General features: G+C 40.2%; 1 protein-coding gene across 7 annotated transcripts in view; it reads right to left on the bottom strand.

Moving 5' to 3' along the window:
- The window catches only part of LOC144040427 (uncharacterized), a 134710-nt gene that overhangs the window by 78460 nt on the left and 28360 nt on the right, over positions 1-27890 (bottom strand). For all 7 annotated transcript variants that reach the window (XR_013289727.1, XM_077554599.1, XM_077554600.1 and 4 more), the window contains one exon: positions 7322-7438. Coding sequence is in view for 6 of the 7 variants with exons in the window: in XM_077554599.1 (XP_077410725.1) it covers positions 7322-7438 (117 nt within the window). In the remaining variant the exon portion in view is untranslated. The remainder of the gene's footprint in view (positions 1-7321; positions 7439-27890) is intronic.

Here is a 27890-nt window from a genome sequence, read left to right on the forward strand (position 1 = left end):
GAGAACAACATGGGAATTTTTTTTTTTGGGGGGGGGGGCTTATCTCATGTTTTTATTTGTTATAGTGGACGCCAGGATATGTCTGTAGCGTGTTGTGAACTTACCAAGCTTATATGTAACAATTTTAACATGAACATCATGCAAATCAACTTGCGATTGTGATTGGTTAGCTAGAATCCAATCATGAACCAGAAGTGTTGACCTGATCCAAATGATGTGTTCTATCGGTTTAGACGCGCAAATATGTCATATCCACTGCAATCATCTATGGGTCCGAAGGGGTTAAATGGTGGCAGGCATGTGTGTAAAACACATCCCAGTTATGAGGGTGTGCACACTTGTGCAACATTATTTCCATCATTTATTTTTACACCTCCTCTCAAACAGACAAAACAATAATATTACTTTTGTTATAAAGGTTATAGGTCACATTAATTTTAGAAAAAAATAATTATATAATAATAATAATAATATAATATATAATATAATTATATTTATTATATATATTATTTTATATAATATTTTTATATAAATATTAATAAATATAATTATATATATAATTATAATTATATATAATATAATAATAATATAATAATAATAATTTTTTTAAGTATTGAAATAAACAGGGGTGTGTAGATTTTCTATATCCCTTTTGGCAACTCTACGGGGAATGCATCGCATCCATTTGCACAGTGCCCGCGGGTAAATACACCAAACGGCCTGTCGCGGAAGCTATCGGGCAGCCATTTGTCATGCCATCAAAACAATGCGCCGGCAAGGACCTGTGGCTGTCATAACCGTTGGCGCGTGAACGACTCGCGCGGGAAACAAGCCCTGTAATTATCCTCTCCACCACTTGTTCCTTCCCGTCGCGTCCCGACATCAGTCACCGCCGTATTACCGGGGGTATTGAATTCTGATAGAATCTCGCCAAACAAAAGCCGCCGTGCTTCACGTGGCGTCTTCGCTGTTGATCCGTTTCCCCCCGTCGGAACATTGGATCAAACGCAGAGGGGGCTCTTCCTCATATTGGTATTCCGATCATGGGCAGGATGCACGATGAAGCGAGCGACCAATATGTAAGAACAACTGGATTAGACAGCGCTTTCACAGCTGATAGAAGGTATTATGCATTGATTCCTTCCCCGGAGCCGCGGCGGTGTCACATTATCAGCAAAAAGTTAGCATAATGTGAAAATCCAAGGCACTAAATTGAATGTCAAAATCCGACAAAGACGCCGGGGCTCACCTTGGACGGAATGCAAATGCGAGCGGCACACAGATGCATGTCCAAATCTACTTAACGTCGGTGAGTCACTGCCAGCTTGCGTCGACGTTATGAAAAGCAGCAACAGTGACCTTTAGTATGCTAATGCAAACGTGTACAGTGGCGATGCCCTACAAGAAGAGACGGGGGAGGATGGCGATATTTTATTAACACGCCGGCACGGCTGGAAAGCGAATCGAATGTCACTTGACCCGTAAGAAAGACTGTTGTCATGCGAGCCTGGGTAAAAATGTATCTCCTTTGAGTATGTGAATACAGATTTCAAACTTTAATGGTGTCACATGAACTACTGCAACCACACACCGTAGCACGGGTTGGCTCGCAACCTCTGTCCTGTCCCGTCCTATTTGCTATTTGTATCTTTTAATCGATTAATTGGCCGACTGTTGGCCTTCAAACATTGGCCAAAGCAATCGGCCAATTGGGACAAATGGCCGATTATTTTCACCTTAAAACGTTATTGTTTCCTACGCTGTGAAAGTACCCTGAATGCACCATTTTGCTTGCGTAGCATTAGCCAGTAGCAAGTGTGTAGCGTTGGTTATTCTGTTGTTCCTAAGCGTCCTTTAAGGTGCTTAATGACATCTCAGTTGGAGTTAACTGTCAAATTAAACACACGGCGTTAAGAATTTTATCCACTGTATGTTTAATACAAAGATGCTTTGTTTTTAAAACAACGCTATGCCTAGCGCTAATGCTAAAAGCGAAGGGAGGATCCCATTCAAATGCTAACAGGAAGTTAGCATCGACTTTTTGACGTGTTTTTCCTTCAAATAACGAATATCCACACACAAATGTTGTGGGAACACATACTCACAGCTGAGATAACACAAATTCTTCCCAATGTGTGAAAATTAAAACCAGTTATTTTAATAGAATTCAATTGCTTTCTTCTGTACTCATCACAGGCTGCCCCAAAACGCACAGTTTTACAGTTTTTTCAGTTGCTATTATTTCGTTTTCTTATTCTTTTTGGCAGATTTGGCAATTGGCAGATTAATCTTTTTTTTTTTTTTACCAAATATCAGTATCGGCATCGGCCTAAAAAAATACATATCGGTCGGGCCCTACTTGTATCACATGACTCTATTACACCAATCCAACATAACTACTTGTGATGTCACGCACACACACACACACACACACACACACACACATACAGATACTCACCCACATACAAAATAAAAAAATATATATAAAAAAAATTAAATTAAAAAAATTTACAAAATTTTAAAAAATACAAAAATTACAAAATATAATAAAAAAAATAAAATAAAATGAAAACTACTTGTGATGTTCGACACCATTTGACTAATCAAATGGAGCAAATAAGTCACCCAAAAGCAAAGTGGACATTTCAGCCTACAAGAACTACACTTGAGAAACACATTGCATGTTTTTGGAATGTGAAAGACCCAGAAAGGCCGAAGCTGAGAGCCAAACCAGAACCTTGGAATTGTGAGGCAGAAGTGCTAAACACTAGGCAACCGTGCTGCCATGATTTTAGCTTCATCAAATTTAACTAAGGAAGAAAGTCGTAGTACATATTTAATCATTTGTCTCGGGGAATAGAGCAACCAATGAAGCCAAAGACCGCAAAGAGAGCCCTGGGAAAGCGTGTCACGACCAGTGACTCGGAAGGCCTCGGCATGACGCCGAGGCGGTGCAGCCAGTCGTGACCAACGACCATCACGGAAAAGGCCACAAGCGTTCGTCGGGAACTGACCTGCCCTCCGTCCAGGGCGTCGGTGAGAAGCTATATTTGGAATTTGTCAAATTCAGCGTGCAGATGAGGATAAGGAAGAAATTGTTAAAAATTGTACATGCACTTTAGTAGCTCCTTTTTAACACAAGAGACAGAAACACATTGGTACGCACCTATCCTTCGCCCAGAGCTGAATGCAACCGGATTTACATACCACCAGTCTCGTGTCATGGGACCAGCGTTATATCCATTTATCCTGCACCAACATCTACGATCAACTGAAATTGTCAAGTGCCTTCGGACACAAATTGTAAATATCACATGATCAAACCCAGCAAACGTGAGCCACAACATTTGTAATGCGAGCCCGAGGGCACTTTGACGTCAATTTCAGCCAACAGTAGGGGGCGTAGCGACTTAACTCATTGACTCCCAACCATTTTCACTGAAGCAACCCCCTTCGCTCCCAGCTGTTTGACTGGATTTTGACTGATTTTGCAAAGCCCACAGAATATTGTGTTCTATGGTTATAAAAACATGGAACCTACCAAAAGAAAGATTAGAGTCTCTTCTTTCATCAGGAAAAAAAAAAGTATATTTGTATCTATTTCCGTTTTGCAGCAATTAGTATTGAAATATAGCTAAATTTAATCAATATTCACATGCCTGGCACAAAGAGCTTGTTGCAACATGGCCCTGGTTGATCTCTTATACTCTGCTGACATCTGTTGGCCGTTTTTGTAATAACTACCATTGCTTTAAGCCACCTCTTCATGTCAGAAGATGCATCAAAGCCTTCTGTATGCTCTTGCATAATTTTTTTTTTAAAAAAAAAACATGTCAATACGTTTTGGGGAGTGAAGGGCAAAGTATTAAATATTTTTGGGTTCAAATAAGTTGAAATGTCAGCCTCCATAGATGGCTGTAAACAGGTAGATTAGATTCCCTAATTCCTCTGAGTCAACTTGATTTTTCGAATTTGGGACTTGCCTGCAGCTTCAAGATTAAAAACTGAGACTTGACTTATAACCTGCACATACAGTACATGATTTACTCCCACGTCTTGTGCTAAGCAGCTTCTCCGCCTGTGCCCATTCGCACGACACATTCATCAAAGAAGCCTTTACTCAAACACTGGTTCAAGATGCAATTCACACATGTTTCAGTCAAGGTCCAATCACGTACCCCCACCACCTTCCCCCGGAGTCCTTGTCCGGACAACTTGTAACCTGGGATGTTTTATTACGCCGTGCCAACAGAGCCGTCAAGATAAACGTGAGCGGAGGGGAAGGCAGAGGGAGCTGTCAAAAGCGGCTAAAACAGATTACTTTTAAATCATAATGTCACAATCTTCGTTCCTGTTGTTGCCGAAAAGAAAAGCAGGGCCCCCGAGCCAGCGAGATAAGGAAGCCGGTTCGGAAGGAAAAAAAAAAAAACGCGGACACCCGACGTCTGCCACGTTCCTCCTCATGTTGCCGAAATAAGGAAAAAAACACAATCTGTTCTTTTCAACATTCAGTTCTTCTTTTTAATTTTTTATTTTTTTTTTTAGAAAAATGTCAGGTTTGTCCTTTTAAATTAAACCTAACTGACAACATTCACATTCATTATTCCGAGTCTACGGGCTATCAGCTCGGCCTTGCCTGTTGAATTATTCAAAGAGCCGCTCCATTGTGGTTCTTTGAGGCCACAGAAAAACAGGAATGAAATGTCATACAATAATTCCGCACTGTGTCAAAATATTAATACATGTTGGATTATATTTAGGTTTACTAAAACAAACATCACTACAGTTATAATACTCCGAATCAGTGTTACACTTTATTTAAAGAAAGAAAAAATCATGTAACACCAAATTTGTACCTTTTATCAGAAAAATGAAAAAAAATGTTTCATGGATCTAAATGAAATGTCATCCATTAAGCACGTTTTAGAAAATGTTAGCTTATAGTTACTAGCCATTGAAAAGCATGGGGTCAAAAGGGTTTGGCATTCCCGATGCTTAGGTCGACAACTCCAGACAGCAAATAAGTAAGTGCCGCTTATCAGAGGCTAACATTGTTAGCACATGCTAGTACGCGAATCCATCCATCCAATATTATCAGAATAAAGCCAGAAAACATGGCCAAATTAGGAAAATTGAATCGTTCGGCAAAAAATGCAACCTCCCTAGTTTGATTGAGATGTTATCAGCCATGAAAGATTTCCACCTAAATTGGCCACTACAACACTAAATCTGAAAAAATACACAAAGTGTGATTCTTACCAGAACCAACGACAGTTCGTTTGAAGTGCATTTAGAGTGGACACGCTTAAAAGTTTACATCTCTTCCGTTGTTTAAGCATAAAAATATTTAGCAGGAATTAGCATAGTAACTGACGACTGAAATGATGTCAATTTTGTTTGTTTGAAAAACAACATATCTTGGTTAAAGGATAAGCGCTATCCAGCAAACGTTTCTCAATGAAAACCATGTATAATCAACATTTAGCAAATACAGCTGATCAGAAGCTAACGCTAATCTGTACATCCAACTTGCATGCAGCTTAACTCACAATCAGCCATCAATATTTTTTTGAAATCCACGTATTTTTCTTTTTGACAGCAATGCCTTCGAATATCACCTCGCAGCCACCAACAGGTGGCGCTGCAGAGCACACGTCCATTAAAGTCGAAGCTAATTTACTCTTCTTGTCTTTGCCGTGCTCGACACTAATTTGTAACCTATCAAGAGGCCACAAAAGAGAACGGTAGTTTCCAATTACGCTTCATCACAGCCACCCATCCCTGCAAATGATCCGTGCGCATCATAAACTTCGGATGCAACCCTAAAACGAGTGTGACCTTTATGCAAATCCCTAAATCAATCAGCGGGGCCGTTAAAGCTTTAACAAGCTCGGGCCGTCCCATCGTTCCCTCGCCCCGGTAAACAGGTCGTTAAAGGGTCTGCCTCAGCCTAAAGGGGGCCTCTCGGCCTCGGGTGCCACCGGAGCTCTTAATGATGCGGAAAATTAAAAAGGTTTCGGGTGGAACAGTCAAAGCTTGTTACCTTGTGTGAAGGGCTTGTTCGCCGTTCACCTGCTTTGACGCGCCAAAAGCGGACTTCAGCCAACAAGCAAGGTCGAACAAGGTTTGCTATTAGCATTCTATGGATTAAAGGGTCTTTTTCAGTGTAGTGGTGCTACAAATTGTTAAACTGAAGACTGAACGGGCTTTCTGTGCTGGCCTAAATACTATTAGAAGCACTGACTTATATTTACAACTGAGATTTGAATATTTGTTCCATGAAATGTATTGAAAGCTATTCCCAACTCATCATTTGGCTGCATTGCTTCCAGTATGAGTATGTGTATTCGTCCAATCAGATTAAAGCCTTTTTGAGTTGCCATGTAAAAATCTAATCTGCATAGGTAGGGCCTTCCAGTCTTGTTGACCGAAGAATCTTTAACTACAAGGCAGAAGCCCAACTAGCTGGCCCACAATGTTAGAATTTTTCTGTCCACTGATTGGCTGATATCACAGCAAGCAAGGTCCAACTACTACATTTTTTTTTTTTTAATCAGCAATGCAACATTTTTCTAGATTTTTTTTTTTGCACTGATTCCAAATCTGCCTTTGTGTATTTTTTCTCTAGCACATCAAGGTTTTTATAATAATAATAATAATTATTTTTTTTTATTTTTTATTACTATTATTATTATTATCCAGTGTTTCCCACACCATGTTAATACTTGGGCGGGTCACCCAAGTAAAATGGACACCAGCCAAAAAGTTTTTAAATAAGTTTATTAAAAAAAAAAAAAAGGATATACTACATGAAACACCCACTACATGAAACACCCACCCAAGTAGATTTCAAATCTGTGGGAAACACTGTTGTCAGTGTTATTATTATTATTATATATTTAGTAATATCTACGAACTAAGGGTTAGGTGGAACAAAAGGTGAAATTTGTTTCCGCTACTTCATAGATGTATGTAATTACAATGAAATTACAAAAAAATTATTCAAATAAAAATTATTTAAAATGTATTCAAATTAATCATATTAATTTTAAAATTACAGTGCATAGTAAAATCCATACCGAGTCAGCTTTTATAGGTCAAACTTAAAAATTTAAATATCTCAAAAATATGATATGTTGTGAAAAAAAGACATTTTTAAAATCTTTGTCAAATGGACATGTCCCTTAACACAAATAATCCCCATCACTGCCACTGCATCAAGAAGTGCAACAAGCAATCAAGTAAATGCCACTCAGAAGACGCTAATAATTAGCTAATGCTTATTTGCACATCCAAAGAAACTCAAAACAGCTCTGCTTACCTTTTGATTTTGTTACTTTGACATGATAGCACGGACAGGGGTGAGGGTGTTTCTGCATGATAGCATCTCTGTGCGATATTGCGGTCGCTTGAAAGTGGCTCTGGATCTTCACACACCCTAGACGAACATGTCATGAAAGAAAAATGACACAAAAATATTTGGACGGATGTTTGCAGTATGTAAATCGTTTCAACTGTAACACAACATTTTCAAAATACATTAAAAAAAAGTTCATATTCAATATCCAAATAGAGACTTTATGCACTGATATGTAGTGTATTGTGACTGGACTAACCTTACTAAGGGGTTGATATCTCCCAAGGAAAAACATCAACATCCAGTTGACCCCCAGTCATGTAATATTTACTAGTTTTTTCCTCCCCTCATGTCGCACAAGGGTCTCCACTCAGGCTGGTAATAAGTAGCCACATGCTGGAGGCCAAATGCAGTGTCACGTCTAAATGCCACTTGCTGGCGGTTTAATAAGTACAACAACTGATCTAGTGCTCACCCTCCCTGGAGGCCACTTAAAAACTAACAGCCGGCTCCTTTGTCTTCATTTTTCCCCAACAAAGTTTCAAATGAAGCAATAACGTAAACACTTGGGCTTTTTTTTCTCCAGAGAGTGTGTGTGTGTGTGTTTGGGGGGGGGGGGGGGGGGAGTGTATGACAGGTGTTTCAATATCACAAGCCCTCACGTGCTGGTTAAATTCTGCAAGAGAGGGGCCGGATTGTACCGTTGAGGGAGACGCCAAAAGGGTTCGGCGGTTCCTCTGATTGGTTGCAAAGGGAGCGGGGAAATTGCTCGGAAAAGGAGGACCTTTTGCATTGACCTCAATCACTCCGCTTTGCAGCTTCCCGACGCGCCCCTCGGTGTTTTACCGCATTACTGCCTTGGAATTTACAGGCGGGATTATGAGAAAAATTTACCTCGTGACCTCTTATCCAGTCAGTCATTCTGTAAATATGTCCAGGCACTTTTATACGGCATTCCTGGCAAATTGGCACATAAGAGGTATGGCAGCAGAGCCGGGATTTTGTTGCCTGTGCCTGCATGAAACTAAACTATTGCTTTCGCTTGAAACTTGGTTGTTTCTAACAACAACTGACTTACCACATAAACAATTTCAATCTACACTTGTAGCCCTTACTATCGCTAAAAAAACAATTCTTGTTAACTGGAAAAATAAACAAACTCTGAATATCGACCAATGGTCTAACCTCCTCATAAATCACATTTTAATGGAAAAAATATCTGCCTCAAATAAAAAACAAATATCAAAATTTATAGAAACATGGTCTACGTATATAGAATTTTTTAACCTAATTCTGGTTACTTAATTCTGTCTGTTAGCGAGAGCCACTCCATCGTGATAACTTACATTGATGTTTCTGCATTTGGCAATTTATTATTATATTATATTATTAGTATGGGATTTTTTTTAATGGGCTTTAGGTGAACTGATGAATACACACACGCTCGCACGCACGCACGCACACACACACACACACGCACATACACGTACTCACCCACATACAAAAAAAAATTATATATATATATATATATATATATATATATGTGTGTGTATATGTATATATATGTATATATATAAAAAATAAATAAAATAATAATAATAATAATAATAAAATAAAATAAAAAAATAAAAACATTTGTTAATTTTTTTTTATTTATTTGTTTTTTAAAAAAAAGGAGAGCAATGATGATGTCAAATCGAATGAACAATACTGAGCTCTAGAAAAAAAAAAAAAAAAAAAAAAAAACTTGGTTGTTTCAACTCCGATACCACATTGGAAGCTAGCAAATTGGCGTGGCCACTTGCCAACAATTGAGCCTAAAATTTGAATTTTTCCTCTCTTGCGATCAAATTTTGAAAAAGTTGATTATCCTGAAGGATTAATTATCCTGTGAGATTTTTTTCCCTCCAAACTGTTCAAGTAAACCGTCGGTATCGACAACCGTAAATGTCAAGACCAAATTCGGCCCTCTCCGTGATTGGGACGTGAAACGGAAAGATAGCCAATCAGGAAGTAACCTGAAGCTTGCGCTGATTTCAGATATAAATCCCGTAAATATCTACATTATCAGAATGTTATGTCCATGATGGAGTTCGGCATACTTCTGGTTTGCTACATATTTTTTGAAATCACTTTTGCTTTTTAGTAGAACATCACAAAAACTACATACAGTAGTGTTTGAAGTATCAACATGTTTTTTCATTTTCCCAACTTTGTCCATTTCACTAATGTTGGCCGTTTGGTAAAAAAAAATAAAATAAAAATACTGTGAATGGATTCACGCACTTAAAAGGTGTTAGCAAATATATGAAAGCTCTTGCCGTGCTAAAAGCATCACGGGGCACATTTGGCCAAACTCAAAGCATCAAGGTCCTGAGGACTGCAGACAATCCAGTGGCTTGGCAAGGAAAAGCTTCTATAAAGCACGGAAATTGAAAGTAATAGCCGAGAGCTTTTTCTCGCTCAAAGCTTGTTGTTGATCTTGTCAGAATATCATAGTATACTGATTTAGGCATCTTTTATTAAAACCCTATTAGCTGCATTGTGTTGGGATTGCACATAAAAGCCTACCTACCCACATGGTCGGATGTTCCTTTGGCTAAATGAGGAAAACGTTTGAGAAAAAAAACACTTCTCTGGACTGACTGACCTTCAGCTAGATGCGTACGTGTGTTATCTAACCGTAAGTTTCCTGTATACATCCAGAACTTCAATCCCCTTGATAGTGTAAGTACTGTGCTTCCTCTGTCTTTTTAATGTTTGTTCCATTGGGACCCGATGCCATCATCACAAGATGAGAAGAAACAAGTCACCCAAATGTGACGTAAACGTCCTACCCAAGGGAACCGATATCGTCCACCCACACACTCGTTCTAACCTGCAACAAAACTGCCTTTACTGAGTTTGTCTTACCATGGCGGCTCATGGTCAGTTGTTGCCCCCAAAAATTCTGCCTAGCAACAAGCTACGCATTATATAACGTAAAAGAAATCCATGCAATGCAGTTGATAAAAGTTTCACATTTTGTGGGTTTGCAAAGTGGTATAAAATATCTGGTACATTTTAAGAGATGATTTGGAAACTGACCATGAACGCTTCAAATTCTGCCTAGCAACAAGAATTTGATTATACAACATGATTCACAATAGTATGCAAAGGGCTGGAAAATCGTGATTTTGAAATATCCTGGAATCTCTCCATGGCATGTGTCCTTTTATTTATTTTTTGCCATACCAAAATTGCGTGATGTCACCACAAAAGAATTCCTGAGCAACAAAAACGCGAAACCATGGAAAATGTTGAATAAATTTCTGCAAACATCTGGGAAACTTAACTTAAGAGTTATTGTACACATATTGTATCTTAAACTGTTTTATATATATATATATATATATATATATATATATATATATATATATATGTAGGTGCTGCTGTTTTGGTTATCAAATGGTGCCAATAACAGAGGTGGCAAATTCAGGCCCAGAAAGTAAAAACCCTGCCACAGTTTGGCCCCCTTTAGCTAGCTAGCTAGCATCTGAAAGTAAAAAAAAATTTGCCCCTGATGCTAGCTAGCTAGCTAGCTAGTTCCGTAGCAGGTAAACGAGCACCATGGGAACTAGCTAGGGAGCTAGCCAGCTAGCTAGCACCTGGAGCTAAAGCCAAACTGTGGCAGGGTTTTTACTTTCTGGACTTGGATTTGCCACCTCTGACGGTCTATAAACAGAGCTACAAATGGAACATTTGGATTGGGTCAAGTAGTTTATAGGGTAACGAGGGTTACTCGAGGTTGGAATCAAATGGTAGAAACAGCGATAGAAGCTGAAAATCAGCCATTCCGTGTATCTAATTGGAAATGTGTTAGGCAGCCATGTCTAATAAATGTTGCATTAATGCTAAGGAAAATGTTGTGATCAAACAGTGCGTCGTTGCGGCGCGAACAAAAGACAAGAGCTGACTGACACCTTGATGTCACTGCTCTAGTTTATATAACTGGCACTGTAACGCACATCTGCTGCTACATCACTCGCGTGCTTTTGTGCTCTTGATATTTGAGCGGTGGGTGTGATAGGAAATCTCTCTCATCCACTTCCACCATCCGGAGTACCCCCCCCAACACACACACACTCCCTTCCTCCACCTTCTGTTCAAATGGAGAGCTGCGAGGGAAGCAAGGAGGGGAGAGTGGCGGGGCCACGGCTGCTTCCATCACTTATCCACCACTCATGTATGATTGAGAGGCTTGTGCAAGCTTGAAGGACTGCATCATTTATACTGGGCTCCTTCAAAAATCAAGAGGCGAGCGACAGCTAGTTAATATTGACAGAGCAAGAAAAGAAAAAAAATTAAAAGGCAAGAGCAGGTAAAGCCTAAATAAAGCACAAGTTGATCCCTTCTGCTTTGCCGATTCTCCCGCAACAATCTTTCAACGTGGAAGCTACCGTGGAAGCAGAGTAAAGAGAATCCAGGGGTTCGGAGCTGCTATTAGACTGACAAAATGATCCATCACAGCAGCTGCTTGGGAAGGAAAAGGAAATTAAAGACGGTGAGAAAAAGCTATTTTGGGTGGAATGTTGTTTTCTTACCACTGTTCTTCGTTCTCAACCTGCCTCATTCCCAAGCATGTCAAAACTACAGAGTCAATGGCGGCTCAGCTTAAATCAGCTTAACATGTTTATTGAACAAGTTGAAGATTTATGATTCCTTTCAGTGACGGTTTTCCAATTACACGACACACCACGGGATAATCGCTGAGCACAGAATTTAGAGACATATGAGCATTTCGCGAGGAAGTGAAAATGCTTACAATTGGCCCAATTATTGGTAAATGTGCGCCCCACTTAATTGGCTGTTTTTCCCATTTCATATTAAAACTACACTAAGCGCAATTTCTGCAGAAATCTTAGCTGAATGCTAAGATTTCAATGCATGTGCTTATGAAGTAAATTGAAAGATAAATTATGTGATTTTTTTTTTTTTTTTTTTTTTTAATTGTGGTTAAATGACAAATGAATAAAAACAAAACTGCAATGATGATCAATTGTATGTGTGGAAGAGGGCAAAAATTTCAATGTCTGTCACATTGAAAATGAATGGGAAAACGTTGATATTAGACGTTAAATTGTGCGAATATTTTAACTCTTTGACTGCCAGACGTTTTCAGAAAAGGGATGCCGTGGGTGCCAGCCGATTTAAGCATTTTTGACTGATCTTTCAAGGTCCACAGAAAATGATGTGTTTGGACTATGGAAACACACATACTACCAAATGAAAGATTGGACTCTCATCTTTCATCAGAAAAAAAAGTTTGTTTCTACCTTATTCCGTTTTTCAGTAATCAACAATAGAAAATGGTTAGTTTCACCTGTTTTGAAAAAAAACGTCTTTTAACGTCTTTGGCACTCCTCCATAGGATTTTACTAAACGTCATTTAACGTTTTTGGCAGTCAAAGAGGTAAGTAAAGTGGAATCAGACGATATATACCCCAGGAGGCCTGAATTTTTGAAACAAATTTAAATTTGAAAAAAAAAAAAGTGTGGAGATTAAAATCACAGTAACATATACTGAGTCCCTATCTTAACCAAACTAACAACACACAGAGGGATTTGCCATCTGAAATATTGTACAGGTTTAACATTTACGATTGTCTGCAGAATGTAAAAATATTTCTACATTTTTCGCACCCCACTACAGGATAATTGTCATTTAAATTAGGGCGTCATCCAAACCAAGGGGTAAGTTCATCCAGTGAGTGAACAATGCACCTGCACAGCGCCAGTGTTTCCTACACCATGTTAATACTTGGGCGGGCCACCCAAGTAAACTGCCCACCACCCAACTAGTTTTCAAGAAAATGTAATTAAAAAATATATATATTTAAAAAAAATATAACGTGTCACGACCAGACATACCGCATGTAACAGTAGTTCGCCGTCACTCACTTGTGGATCATGAGGTTAAGAGTAGCAGGACTGACAACCTCACCCAACTGCATATTCACAATTCAGTAAGCTTTGTTTGCCAAATATATCACACACAAAAACATGTGACATCAGATCAAACAACTGCAAAGATGGACTAAAGCGGCGCTATTAAACACCCAATGAAGTCGAAGTGGCATCTGTTGACAAGCGAGCGCACTTTAAAAGCTTCGCTTTCATTATCCTCGCTGACGCGATGAAAAGACGCATTGCGAGCTGACTTCTGAACAAAGCGAGGCGAGCAAATATTGACCATGTATGCGTGTGATAAACTGCTAGATCTGTCAAGTCGATGGTCTAATCAAGGGGTGTCAAAACTGTTTTCATAACTGGCCGCGTCAGTTGAGGTTGACTCCAGGTGCGAAACTCAAGGCCCACAGGCCGGAGCGGGCCATCAATGACATCTCAATCGAGTTATTTGTCAAGTGAAAAAGGTTTGGAGAAGAGATCGATTGATAATAATGTGAGATACAATTTGATAAAAAACTTGCAAGGAGACACTTCAAATATAACCTGATTTTAACCCAAGAACCCTTTTCTTCTTTGGAAAATTCTGAATTATACATTTAATGACTGCTATAAAGTTCACTGAACACCAAAATATATGTTTTTTTTTCAATTAGGGGATTCATTTATTAATCAATTTAGGGTTAGGGTGAAATTTGACCCTTTGGGATTTAGGGGTATCATTTCGAAAAATCAGAATAACAAAAACTGTCAGTAAACTATTTAGAATTTAAGAAAATAATCAATCAAATACACAGCTACATTGAACAATATCATTTTTTTGTTTTATTTGTTGCATTTTAGCCATCTTGTCACCACCACTCTGGCTCATGTAAGTGCAATATTCATCCACTAGATGGCCCCATGCAGGGGTCAGAAGTGGCACTCTGGACTTTTGAAGCTAAATTTGTTTAAAAAAAAAAAAGGTCTTTGTTATTTGAGTAGCAGAATTTATAGGGGCCAAATTTGACCCCGTGGGTTCTCCAGGGTTAAAGGATAATAAGCACTTTCAAACTGCTATTGTATCACCTTTTCCCAAAACGCAGACAAACTATTGGTGTTGCGCTCCAAAAAAGAACGCTTTTGTTCAATTAAATTTCAATGCCATGAAACCCGGGAATTGTGTTCCATCACTGCACCAAATGAAAAGCGAAATATTATTTTAAAGCCAAGGTACATACATACTGAACACCCATAACGATTATACATTCATGTGGGCTGTGATGAAAGCAAGTTCCGACCCGCGATCTAAGGAGTGCTTGTGTAAAAGCATCCTAAGTAGCGTTTCCAAATTTTGCTCCTTCTCGTCCACTATCGAGTGATGCGGTAATTGGATGACCTGATTAATGACGGCAAGCAGCAGAGAGCCATTTCATCCCGCTCCACTTATCCTTGGAAAGAGGAGAGAACTGTCCAGAACCTTACAGTTGCAGAATCCCGAGATTTATCACGTAGAGCCGTTGAACGCCCTCCAACCCTCAGAGCGAGAGACACCGATCACTCAACTCTGCTTTTTTTTTTTTGTTTTGTTTTTGTAGAAGCTTCTTTTCCGAGAGATGCAAAGCTTGCACCTGTCAGTCACAGCTAACAGTGGCAGTTTGATGCCTTTAAAAGTGCAACACGATGCTGTGATAGGAGATAGGAAGCCCGCGCTTAAGGTTCGGCTTCCCGGTGGGAAACGGAGGCCATTGCTGTGTTTACTGTTTCCACTTTGAAGCCTTTGCTCACACTCTGCCGATTCCCCCCAGGACTCGACACAACAATGGAGGAGACATCCGACGGCTTTTTTTTTTCTCTCTCAAGAACAGGAAGCGCGAATCAATACGTTGTTTTCCCAGTTTGTTACGTGCGCACTCTGACATACTGTAACGAAGGTCACAAAGATGAAAGTTTCGGAGAATGAAACTTGGAGACAATGAAAATCTGTATGGATGTTGACAGGGATATTTTGAGTTGGAAAGCCAAAGTTCCAAAGCCACTTTTAACCCTGGAGAACCCAAGAACCCTTTTCTTCTTTGGAAAATTATGAATTATACATTAAATGACTGCAATAAGTTCACTGAACACCAAAAAATATGTTTTTTCAATTTTAACCCTTTTTTTTTAACTAGCTCAGATTTGCTAATTTATCAAAATATATATATAAAACATACTCCTAGGCATTCTGCAACATGATATGAAATAGATTAACAAAAAAAACACAATTTTACCATCTGATGGTTTGCTGAGAAGATGGTTTTGTTTGGATTGATTTCCTGCTCAACAAAACAGCATGTCAGCCATCTTGTCACCACCACTCTGGCTCATGTAAGTGCAATATTCATCCACTAGATGGCCCCGTGCAGGGGTCAGAAGTGGCACTCTGGACCTTTGAAGTTAAATTTGTAAAAAAAAAAAAAAGAAGGTCTTTGTTATTTGAGTAGCAGAATTTATAGGGGCCAAATTTGACCCCGTGGGTTCTCCAGTAAAGTGGTTCATCCGTGAGAATGAACCACTGAATAAACTGAACTCAATTGCGCGGTCCGTTGTGGCCTGATTGCTTGTGATTGATCTGTCAGAAGTCAAGCCGGTGGGAAAAAAAATACAGCAGGTTAACCAATCTCTTCTTACCGCCAAGGGACCGATCTTGAGGCAGAAAATTTGTCTAAAAGATCTTTGCAAATGCAAATGAAGGCGGCTTCGGGTGAACCCTTGACGTCCGTTGGGATGCTATGATATGCAAAACATCCTCAAGCAGGAATACGGAGCGCCGGCTCCATAAATCAGCGTGAAGTTCCGTCATGTGGAAATCCCCGAGAGGGAAGCTGACGAGGGGTTTGGCCGGGAAGCGACTGGCCGACACCATGAGGACGGCGTGCACCCGTGACCGGCTGCAGGAGAGAGACTTTGAAGGGCAGCGAGAGGACAATAATAAATAAAGAGTTAAAAGGGGATGAATAAAATATAGAGGGTGGAATTCAGTGACCCACTGATTCCAAAGATTGAAAGCATGAGGTCGGACTCGAGCATCCTCAAGGGCCGGCCCTTCTGGGTCTGTGACAAGACTCACGATAAGATCTGTGCACTCTCCAGCTCTCCCCAAAAAAAAAAAAATTAATTAATTAATTCATTAATAAATAAATAAAAAATAAAAAAAATAAAAAATAATAATAAAAAATTAAAAATAAAAATAAAAAAGATCTGTGCACTGAAATCAACAATTGGATGTAACAAAAGAAGTGGAAAAATCCGATAACGAATGCTGTGATTCTCTTGAATCTGCCTTTAATGCGCTGATCATAAGTGGCGCGGGAAATGTGGCACTGTCAAACCTAGCGCAGTCAAGTACTTTAATTACACTGTCAAGTACTGCAAAAAAAAAAAAAAAAGCCTCAGTGAGAGCTTTGCGGCTCTTTCGTTTGAAGTACTGCGGCGACATGACAACTGTGACACGTTTGGGAACTTTTTCTTGTCCGAAACTCGGAAATCCTTTGTGATTGCTTGCGTCAGCCTTGATTTCCAAGGACTTACCGGCTAACTGAGGAGTCCTTTTTTGTAGCATTGGTAAGAAACGGGTTCAGATGGTCAACCAAGTGCTTCCCAATAAACCTACAGTGCCACATTTTGAGGTGTCGTAAGAAAATCCCCCATCGTGGCCATTTTTTAGCAGTAGCAACACTGCAGCTGATTCACTGCCATTGACGGTTATAGACGTCAAAGTTACATTTTAACTGGGCTGGTGCTGAATGAGTTAAGACACAAAGTCTTCAACTACACCCACACTATTTGCTATCCCGAAAATAGCATTTAACATCTGGCACAACATGAGTAGCCCAGCCCACATACACCTTACATGCGTGTCGGTACCCTTTACCGCGTGACCCTGGTCCATCCTGATGGATGGCTTGCGAACTGGGATGGATGGCGCGTCCGCCTCCCCGCTTAACTACTGCACTTCATTTGCATTGGCCTGCATGCACCTTGCTTGTTAGCAGCAGTTGGGTTGCCACCCCCGACATGGGACTCGGTTGATCCTGAGTTTGTTACTAATGCGACACATCCCAGGTTGGCTCCTTCCGAGCCTTCTTGCAAGGTTACCGTGACAAAAGAAAAAATACTTTGCAACGGAAAGGTGAAAATTGGTCTGGCAGCCTTGACGAGGAAAAGGTGCAACAATATGAAGTGATAATATGTGTTAAATGGTAAGTAACACTTTTTATTCTGGGATGATGTGCGTTAATCATGAAAGCCTGAGTCAAGATTTTGTCTTCTGTCTCCTCTCATGCAAAAAAAGTTAGCAAAGCTTCAAGGCACAGTGGAGCATGGCAGATGTATTTGGTCTTCCGTGTGCAGCACGCATCGTGTAGTGCTCGAGTTACCCCCCCCCCCCCCCCCAAAGAAACACTTCCAACAATGGCACCCGCCAAATATATGCTGAACACTATATTTACCTCCTCCAAGCCAGTTACATGTTTAGTGCGTGTATGAAATTCTAATGACGAAAAAAAATGCTTATGCAGGATATTGGCACGTATGCGAATATGCAGTTTGTCGTGAATCTAAATGAGGATTTTTAGGCCTTGGTGGAGGTCTGAGATCTACACATACCTTCTAAAATGGAAAATGGCTAAGAAAAAGCGAAATTTTCCCCAAAAGTCTTATTTTAACAGGCCAATAAAAAACTAAAATGGAACCAACTAGTCCACTTTACTCTTGTCAATGACCAATGTCATCCCAATGACGATTGCAGTTTGAAGTCGATTAATCGCCACTAATGCCTAAACGTTGACGGCTGCCTCGATAAAACCGAAAGGGAGTGAAAATCAAAAATCGATTATCAACGTTGACTATCATTACTTTTGCAACGACTACAAAATAACTGAAGTTCTTCAGCCCTTACTAATAACCCCCACCCCCCCTTCCCCAAAAGAGTCAATTTTATTTGACGAGAAGTGGTTGGGAAAATGGATGATGAATGGATTTATAATAATTTATGCACAAAATCAAAATGTTCATGAAAACAGGCTATGATTTTAACCTAATTCTGGTTACTTAATTCTGTCTGTTAGCGAGAGCCACTACATCGCGATAACTTACATTAATGTTTCTGCATTTGGCAATTTATTATTATATTATATTATTAGTATGGGATTTTTTTTTAATGGGCTTTAGGTGTATGTATATATGTATATATATTAAAAAAAAAAAAAAAAAGAGAAAAAAAAACATTTTTATAAAAAAAATTAATGTATTTGTTTTTAAAAAAAAAAAGGAGAGCAATGATGATGTCAAATCGAATGAACACTACTGAGCTCTCCTGAAAAAAAAAAAACAGGCTATGATGTATAAATTCATATCCAATCTAATTCAGTTTTAAAAATGTATGAAATTCCTTTTACTAGCTTTTTCTAGTCTTTTTTTTTTTTTTTTTTTACTATTTTCAATGCCTTACTATGCTCGAATGAGAAGCGAACAGGATCCTACAATATTTTATTTTAATGAACATGCAACTTGACTCAATTTGAAAGAAAAGAAAAAACGCAAGAAAAATGCATGCTTGGATGAAAATGCAGGCCCACAAGGGGAACTTGCCCACAGCCTCCAAAGCCTCAACAGTGAACTGAGCGACATGGCGCATCAAACAGGCTCTGGGAAAACAAACTTCGGCTTCAGCCCTGCAGCTGTGCAGCCAGGAACCTCCGCAGAAAAATCAAGGAAGCCGTCAAGCGGCCGACTGGATTGCTATCAAACACAAACAAACTCGTCAGCCTGAGGAAGTAAAAGATCCATCTTGCTCCTCGGCACCTGCCGTGCTTTTTCTTTTCAGTAGGTTAATGCTTTACGGTGCCTGCGTCGGGAGTGTAGTGCCTTTAATCCGCTGGAAATCCACCAGAGACGCAAAGCCAGAAAAAAAAAACCCTTAGGAGGGTTCTACGAGGTAACGTGGCCGTGTTGTCCGTCTTTTCTCATTTTATGGTTTATGTAGGTAAGCAACCCTGATTCATCCACTTTAGTTATGGTAGCTCACCCTCCAGGCAACAACCTGACTGCTTAGTAGTGGAAATAGCACCTTGATTGCTTCTGGTCTTTCTTTCTAAATCACTGCGGCGAATGAGGTCCACGGGCGAGCAATTTATCGACAACCTGGAGGGGTCAGTAAACACCCAGTGAGCTGTGGCGATTCTGCATTAGGGTTTTCCATTCTTTCCAATGGGGAGTTTGTATTTAAGTACAAAAGCCATTTAGGTGATTTTCCAGAAAACTTTTGTCTTCACAACCACAGTATACTTGGCTTGACTTCATTTGTTCTGCGACCTCGGTGGTGACTCCCAAAACTTGTATCTAGTCATAACCTATGCGGAAAAAAAAAGACCATTTCACTACAAAGGTTCGCTATTGAAGGGAAAATAACCATGGTTTGATATGTCCTCATGCAACCTCTTATATAAGGATATGTTGTTGTCCTGAACTGTTGTACGAATCCAAGTGCCCAACAATTTGTAAATAAAGGGCGGAATCAGCCTGGGAGTAAATGCCTTGTTTATACTACAGTCTTCCCTGCTTCGCAAACATGTTTTCGAGGGTGCCTGGGAGAGGGCTTGGCCAGCCCGGTTTCTCACGCTCACAACTTTTTGTTAACGATAAAAGACGGAGCGGCACACGGTCCGGGCAGAGTCAGCTGTGGAATACGTACCATTGCCCAGCCGTTTTGCAGCTCGTTCTACCCGGACCGTCGGCTCTCCGGTCTAGTGTCAAGGTAAGCGCTGATGACGATCATATGCTGCTTAGCGTTGAAGTGTGTTGATTGCTGTTTGCGGGGAATAAAGGGCACCATTATTCTAGCAAAGTGAGGTGTGTTTATTGTTGTTTGCGGGGAATAAAAGGTACGATTATTCTAGAACAGTACAGGTGTTGATTGCTGTTTGCGGGGAATAAAAGGTCAGATTATTCTAGCACAGTAAAGGTGTTGATTGCTGTTTGCGGGGAATAAAAGGCACAATTATTCTAGCACAGTATATCAGTCTCTGTGTATTCATTGTTACCGCCGATCACTCACGATCATGCATAAAAATATAAAGGTGAAGTCGTGTTTTCCACAAAACAGCTATAAAGGAAACATGAGGAAGGAGAAAGAGAATAAAACAAGGCCCAATCTAGGCTCCTTTAAAGGGGGGCACAGTATGAACCTGGAAAAAAAAAACTGCACATAGCAACACAATAATGACATAGTAGCAAGCAGGAAGATAATGGAGGAGAAGAGAAGCAGAGTAAAAAGTGTCTGCCTCTTGTTGGAAGACTATCTTTGTCTTCCGCGTGTTCGTTGTTGTTCGGGTAGAGAGAATGTTGATTTTTTCTGAATACAGACTGGAGATCGGTGAAAAGGTCCTTCGAAGGATTTATTTTACAGAATATTCCGGACACAAGCAAGTTTACAGACAAATGGCTGCAGTCCTCTCGCAAGTGTGTAGTTACAGCGGACTCACAGCATTCTTATACTATCTTGAAAAGCAGTATTCCAAAACCCCCAACCCCAGCCATGAGTTCAATACACATGACGACAGCCGGAAGTAGATAAGACTTTTACAGCATATCATCCAATACACATTGACTTCAACCACAGACACTGGACCATTGATGTGGAAACAGACGAGTCATATTCCATAATTCCATCTTGCCCAAAGCTTCAAACCAAAATGGCCACCTTCCTGTTCAATTTCAGGCATGAGTCCTAGTGGCTTTTTCATACATCTTATCATGATAAACATGTCCAGCCATTTCGGTGTCTCAGTGAAACAAGTATCAGTTGGTGTCATCTTCAGGACCAAAGTTTTCCATCAGGATACACACAGTTGCAAAAAAAAAATGGTAAGGTTTTGGGCATATTAGGGACCCTAAAAAGGCAATGAATTCTGAGCAACCCAATTTGGTGTCAATCAGTGAAACTGGTGTGTGGGGGCCTACTTTTTCTAAGCTTCCAGGGGCCTGAGCCAAGCGGGCCTTGGGGCTGCCTGGCGCTCACTATAGCATTGTTGGCAGCGCTGAATGCAGCTTTCCCTATTCTGTGCTAGTTGAATGCATCAACTGTACAATAGAGCTGCATGTTGAAACTAGCAGCTGAGGAACAAAAAGCTGCAGATCCCTCAGCGGGAGCGCTGCGTTGCAAGGGGTTAAAACAATATCCGCAGCGATAACTTCGACGCTGAATGGGAGTGTGAGATTTGCTCCGGTGATTATTCCGTCAGACGCCGCCGCCGCCGCCGCCGCCGCTTTGATGCGTGATCATACTGTCGATGGCTCGGGGAGAGCACAGATAAAATGGCAGCTACGTATTCGCGCCACCCACACTCGCTCGCATCTACGCAGCGCTCTAATCCCCAAACTGTTTGCCCTACATGCACGGAGTAAAGAAGAAAAAAAGTGCGCTGGAAATGTCAAGGCTGCTTTGAAAGCAAACCGGGTCGCTCCAGGTGCCCGCGGAGGTCGTGGAAAAGCGGGAACGAGGTGCCTCGCTAGCGGGGATGAATGTTTGTCAAACATCATTGTTTTCACATCGCCCGTCTTGTCCTGTCCTGTTCTCACTTTCTCGGGCCAGGAGGGACGAAAGAGGCCGCGGAGGTCGCTGACAAACGCCGGATCACGCAAGTCGCGTTCCCAGCCTGACACACAAGTCGGAGGCAGATTGTCAAAAAGTGTTCTCTCGCAAGATTCTTTGGACGCCACGTGCCAACGGTCCTTAAAGACCCCGAAATCAGGAGTTCCCAAACTCTTTGAATCCAGAGTTTAGAATAAACGTTTCACTAATTCGACCACAGTTTGAGAACTATTGCTCTTGTTGAATCTCTAATTTATGACTCACAACATACAGCCCGGTCAACAAAGTCATGGTTCAAGAAGGAACATGTTAAGGTCATAGAGGACCCGAGCCAGACTCCAGACTAGGGCCTGACCGATTAATCGGCCGCCGATTATAATCGGACAAATATTGGCCTTCAAACATTGACCAAAACGATCGGCCAATTGGACGATTATTTCCCCTTAAAACGTTATTGAAGAAAACCGAAATTTCCGACGCTGTGAAAGTACCCTGAACGCACCATTTTGCTTGCATAGCATTAGCAAATAGCGGTAATCAGTATTTTTTTCCTGCCAAAAATCAGTATCGACATCGGCCTAAAAAAAATGCTTATCGGTCGGGCCCGACTCCAGACCAATAGAAAACCTATGGCAGGATCTCAAGCTTCGAGTTCCAAAGTGGCAGCCAAGAAACTTGAAGGATTTAGCGTTTCCGTCGAGAAAAGTCCTTCCTGGGCTGAGTGAACCACTATACGAAACATTATTGATATAATTGCCGACAAGGATTTCTCCACGAGTACTAACTTGAACTTACGTCACTAAATAAAATGTGGAACATTTGATAACTTTTGTGTGATGTGTTTGATGAGTCACTGATAATGTAGTGGTACAACTCGCCTAATTTCAGTGCAGTCAGTTTAGATTCAGCTCCCACTCAAGTCATTAGATTTATTGCACTCGGAAGGCTTTGATGATGTCATACAGCAGTTCTATTTTAATGGTGAACAGTACTGCCAGGTGCTCATTATAGATCCCCAATGGAGTGCAATCAAAGAGGTTGAGTCCAGGAAGCTCACCTCAGGGGGTGGGGGTTGTGGGGGGGGGGGTGGTGTTTGGGTTGGTTAAGTGACTTTGCCCCAAATAAAGCACAGCCTCGCGATTAGAATGTCAACGAGTCCCCGCCGTGCCACCCACTTTGCGCTCTCCTCTCAACGATGGCTCCACATCACTTCCAATCAAGGAACCCAACAAACAAATTTCAGAGCGGCCTTGACGTCAATCGCTCTCCTGCTCGCCGGCGGTTTGGAATCGATCGGCCTGGCTCAGACGGCTGCATGGGGGAACTTTACTAGACACGGCGGGTTTTTTTTTTCCTATCCTAAGTCCTCTAAAGGTCACGCTAAATTCATGAAAAAAATATGATGCCGTAATGAATCCATCCATTTTGTATACCGCTGATCATCTCCAGGGTCGCAGCGAGCTGGCGCTTACCACAGCTGACATTGGGCAGGAGGCAGGTTAGACCCTGAAGGCAACCTGGAGGCAATCGCAGGCACAATGAATACATGCTGAAGTCTGCCAACTGCGTCATGTGTTAATGCAAAACCCCAACTATCGCGTATTATGTGTGATAACCAGAACAGGTCTACCCAAGGTGTGAAGCCCATTAGTCGATGGCGTCTACGGGAATATTTTGAAAATTTATAAATTCCAAAGAAAGTTTCACTAACATCCATCCAAGTTGACTGGTCACCAGTAGAGAACATATGGACAACCGTTGTCGCTCATATTTCATACCTTTGGACAATTAACTAGTGCTGACACTAGCGAATATTTTTTAGAATCGATTAATCTATAGATTAGTCAATCGATTAATCGACTAATCTGATTCATTTTAATCCTGCATTAAAGTGTATTACAAAAGTATTTTTCCTTGATTACTGTTTATTAACTAGTGATTGGTGTTTATTTCATAGTTCGTATCCGTATAGTGATAAAAAAAAAGGGGGGGGGGGGATTTCTTTAGTAAAAACTGGTTTGCAGAAGATTATCAGTCTTCTTTCATGAATGACAACAAAAATAAGTGAACAATTACCTCTTTGACTGCCAGACGTTTTCAGAAACGGGTTGTCCCCAGTGCCAGCCGATTTTAAGCATTTTGACTGATCTTTCAAGGTCCATAGAAAATTATGTGTTTGGACTATGGAAACACACATACTACCAAATGAAAGATTGGACTCTCATCTTTCATCAGAAAAAAAAAGTTTGTTTCTACCTTATTCCGTTCTTCAGTAATCAACAACAAAAAATGGTTAGATTCACCTCTGTTTTGAAACAAACGTCTTTTAACGTCTTTGGCACTCCTCCATAGGATTTTACTAAATGTTATTTAACGTTTTTGCAGTCAAAGAGTTAATGTTTATATGCTGAAATCAGATGATTTGGACAATTTTACACACACAAAAAATTACGATTACTCGATTATTAAAATAGTTGTTGTTGAAGTAATCGATTAATTTTGACAGCGCTACAATAAACTTAATGTGGTTGTTTGGGGGAAATAGCAGGAAGACTTTAAGGTGGACTTGGGTCCTTCAAAAGCATACACACAGTAAATAAAGACTTTGTCCAGTTTCTTCCCAATTGGAACCCCACATAGAAAGAAATGTAGATCCTTTCGAGCCTCAACATGCCTTAAAACTCATCAGTTTTTGCAAGCTCATGTGTCCCTGGTGAACTATTCACTCAGTATTGCCTACAGGGAGTGTTTGAAAAGAAAAATAGAAAAACATCAAATTTGGTGGACGTGTTTATCATGACAGGGGCATACAAAAAAAGTCCCAAGGACCTGCGTGTGAAACTGAAGGTGGCCATTTTGGTTGAATTCCACAGATTGTACTTTTAAGCCCAGACGTATGGCGGCTCTCAGTTGTGAAACGTTTTAGCACGGGGTCCAAATTTGACGATCGTGTCGACGATTTGCAGGGAGTTACAATGGCAGTGAATTATCCTGCATGTGTGCTCTTTCTGGTGACATGGTAACTATTATGTGTGTTTTCCAGGTGGGAACATTCATTCCCCCTGCCGAGAAAAGTGTTGCCATTGTTAGATTACCCCCAGAGGGGAGTAAAACACGGAGGGTACTCACAACAAGTTCCCAGAATTGTGAGAAAAAGTAACATTAGAACAAAACAAAAAAAAACTCTGCTTCCATCTATCCCTGGATGCCAAATTTTGCTCCTTTACCCTCGAAAACACAGGAAATTCGCTTATCAGCACTTTGTGTGTATTTATAAACAGTACTGGAGGAGGGGGGGGGGGCTAATTTCTTGGCAAAATTAAAAAATTTAAAACATGCTTTTGGAAAGGACAAACGTGGTCAAAAGATCCCAGATTCACATCCCAAGTAGGAAATTCTTCTGTTTCAGGGCCACGTTTAGCACCGATACACTTAAATAATCAATAATTGGCTGAAATATTCTTGCACCCAAACTAGATTGGGAGGCCTTGACTAATATATGCACTTTTCATTATTAAGCTCAGGTATCTGCAAAATGAAGCGTGTACGGAGGTAAATCGAGGTGAGTCATTCCCGCGGTTGGCTTATTAGCAAGGACCCAAAAGCAATATATTATAAAAGACAGCGCCGGCTATCTGTAATAGTCTCCAATAAAAGGAATGGAATAAGGTCTTTGTCAGCAGATAGGGCATGTGTCGGCTTCCTTCACAGCCGACGCTTGCCTTAGAGATAAAAAAAAAAAAAAAAGAAGAAAAAAAAATCAGCAAAGATGGCAAACGGGATCTTTATGAGGCAAATTAGGCCGTCGCTGATAATTGCTTTTCTCAATGTCGTGTAAGTGCTGTTGGAATCAGCGTCGGGGCATTCAAGGGAGCTGATTAGCTGGCGTGGCCGCGGCTCTCAATCAGATCTTTTGGATTGGGACGATCGCCGCGGTTCGGCGCCGCATTTCGGACCTTAGAGTAATACGGTATGCTTATAACAAGCAGTGTAATGACAGTTGCCTATAATATATTTAGGGGGGAAAAATCTGATATGTTGCTTCTAACCTTTATTATTATTTTGGGTACTTTTTATTCTCCCACATAATACATCCAAATTAACACCGTTCAAATTTCAACTTGCTTCAAAATTTGACGCCTTCCTTGGAATATATGGTCTGATTCCACATTGCGTACATTTTTCGCCCAATTTAAAACATCAACTTTTCCCCATTCATCTTCAATGGGACAGACTTTGACATTTTTGACCAGTTAACAGATGGTTCGAATCCCACCTTGGACAGATTACAGTTCAAGTTTTCTTTTTATTCATTTATCATTCAACTACAATTAACTCATTCACTGGCATAAATTCATTAAAAAAAAAGATTATTAAAAATTAGAAGAGAGGCGATTAAATTTTTGAATTGTAATTAATCGCATGACTTCACTAGTTAACTCACGATTAATCACAAATTTGACATCTGTTCTAAATGTACAATAAAAATATAATATAAAAACTAATAAAAATAGTTAACTCATTCACTGGCATAAATTCATTAAAAAAAAAAGATTATTAAAAATTAGAAGAGAGGCGATTAAAGTTTTTAATCATAATTAATTGCATGACTTCACTAGTTAACTTCCGATTAATCACAAATTTCATATCTGTTCTAAATGTACAATAAAAAAATTCTAGGTTTTCATACTCTTAACAAAAGTGGAAAAAAATGTTAAACTAATAAAAATTGTTAAAATAAATTGTTGACGTTTATAGCCGTCAATGGCAGTGAATGAAATTTAAAAGAAAAGAGAAAAAAATCATTAAAAAATTGGGGGCGTCAGGCAATTAAAGTTTTGAATCATAATTAATCGAATGACTTCACTAGTTAACTTGCGATTAATCACAAATTTCGTATCTGTTCTGAATGTACAAAAAAAAAAATCTAGGTTTTCATACTCTTGTTAACAAAAGTGGAAAAAAAATGTTAAACTAATAAAAATAGTTCAAATAAATTGTTGACGTTTATAGCCGTCAATGGCAAAAATGATTGTTAGCCCTACCTCGGAAGTAGTGGCTTGCCTGTCCAAATTAAAATGTCAGAATTATGATTTCAGTTGATTCAGATTGGCATCACACGACGCAGCTGACTGGCATATTTCCACTGGAAATCTCCCTTCAGAGTCTCTACGTTTGAGTCCAAAGTGTCGCATGGATTCAGAGAGACGAGCTCGGCTTCTTCTTTTTTTAATTAGCGGCCCAGCGGACTTCACCCCAACCTCATCATTCCATCTGAACTGCAGGCCTCGCCATTAATTAACTCGGCGGAGTTGTCACCGAACTTCATTTCCTTGTCGCGCACCTCCGGGCCCTATTCGCAACACACTTTTGGCCTGCGCAAATATCCGAGCTGTGACATGTGGGAAAAGGCGTTTTTTTTTTTTTTGGGACGCTCCATTTTTTTCCATCCTCTGCTGTATGCTTTATAACTCGCGCCTCCCTCTCTCGCCAACCCATTACGGATTTAATTGTTCTTTTGAACTGCCAGCTCGTGGCAAGATTCCCTCACTCGCTGTTTCCATGCAACTGTCAAGAGGGTCTCCGTTCTGCCTGTGAAGTATCGCATGGGCTGCGTTGGAGGCAACGGAGGAAGAAGCTGGCCAACGCTAGTTTTGGATGGAATTATACGACCGTTGCAAAAAAAATTTACCAAGCTACTTTACTTCCCTCCAAATGATCAAGTAACACATTTTAATGGTTTCATTTGGCCATAAACATGCTCTTTGTTTCATGTTTTGGCAGCTGTCAAAGTCGTAATGAAGTCATAATTCATGTAACACAATCTGTTTGTCGTCGTTTTTACACGAATAGAGTCAAACGTTACAAACAACGACAGGCGCATGCCAGCGTTAAGATGATGATTTCGGTAATATTTTGACATTATTCATATAATGTAAAAAAAATAATAATAATGTATTTCTCGGCATATTATTA

The sequence above is a fragment of the Vanacampus margaritifer genome, chromosome 20, assembly GCF_051991255.1.
Source record: "Vanacampus margaritifer isolate UIUO_Vmar chromosome 20, RoL_Vmar_1.0, whole genome shotgun sequence".
In the NCBI taxonomy this organism is placed as follows: Eukaryota; Metazoa; Chordata; class Actinopteri; order Syngnathiformes; family Syngnathidae; genus Vanacampus; species Vanacampus margaritifer.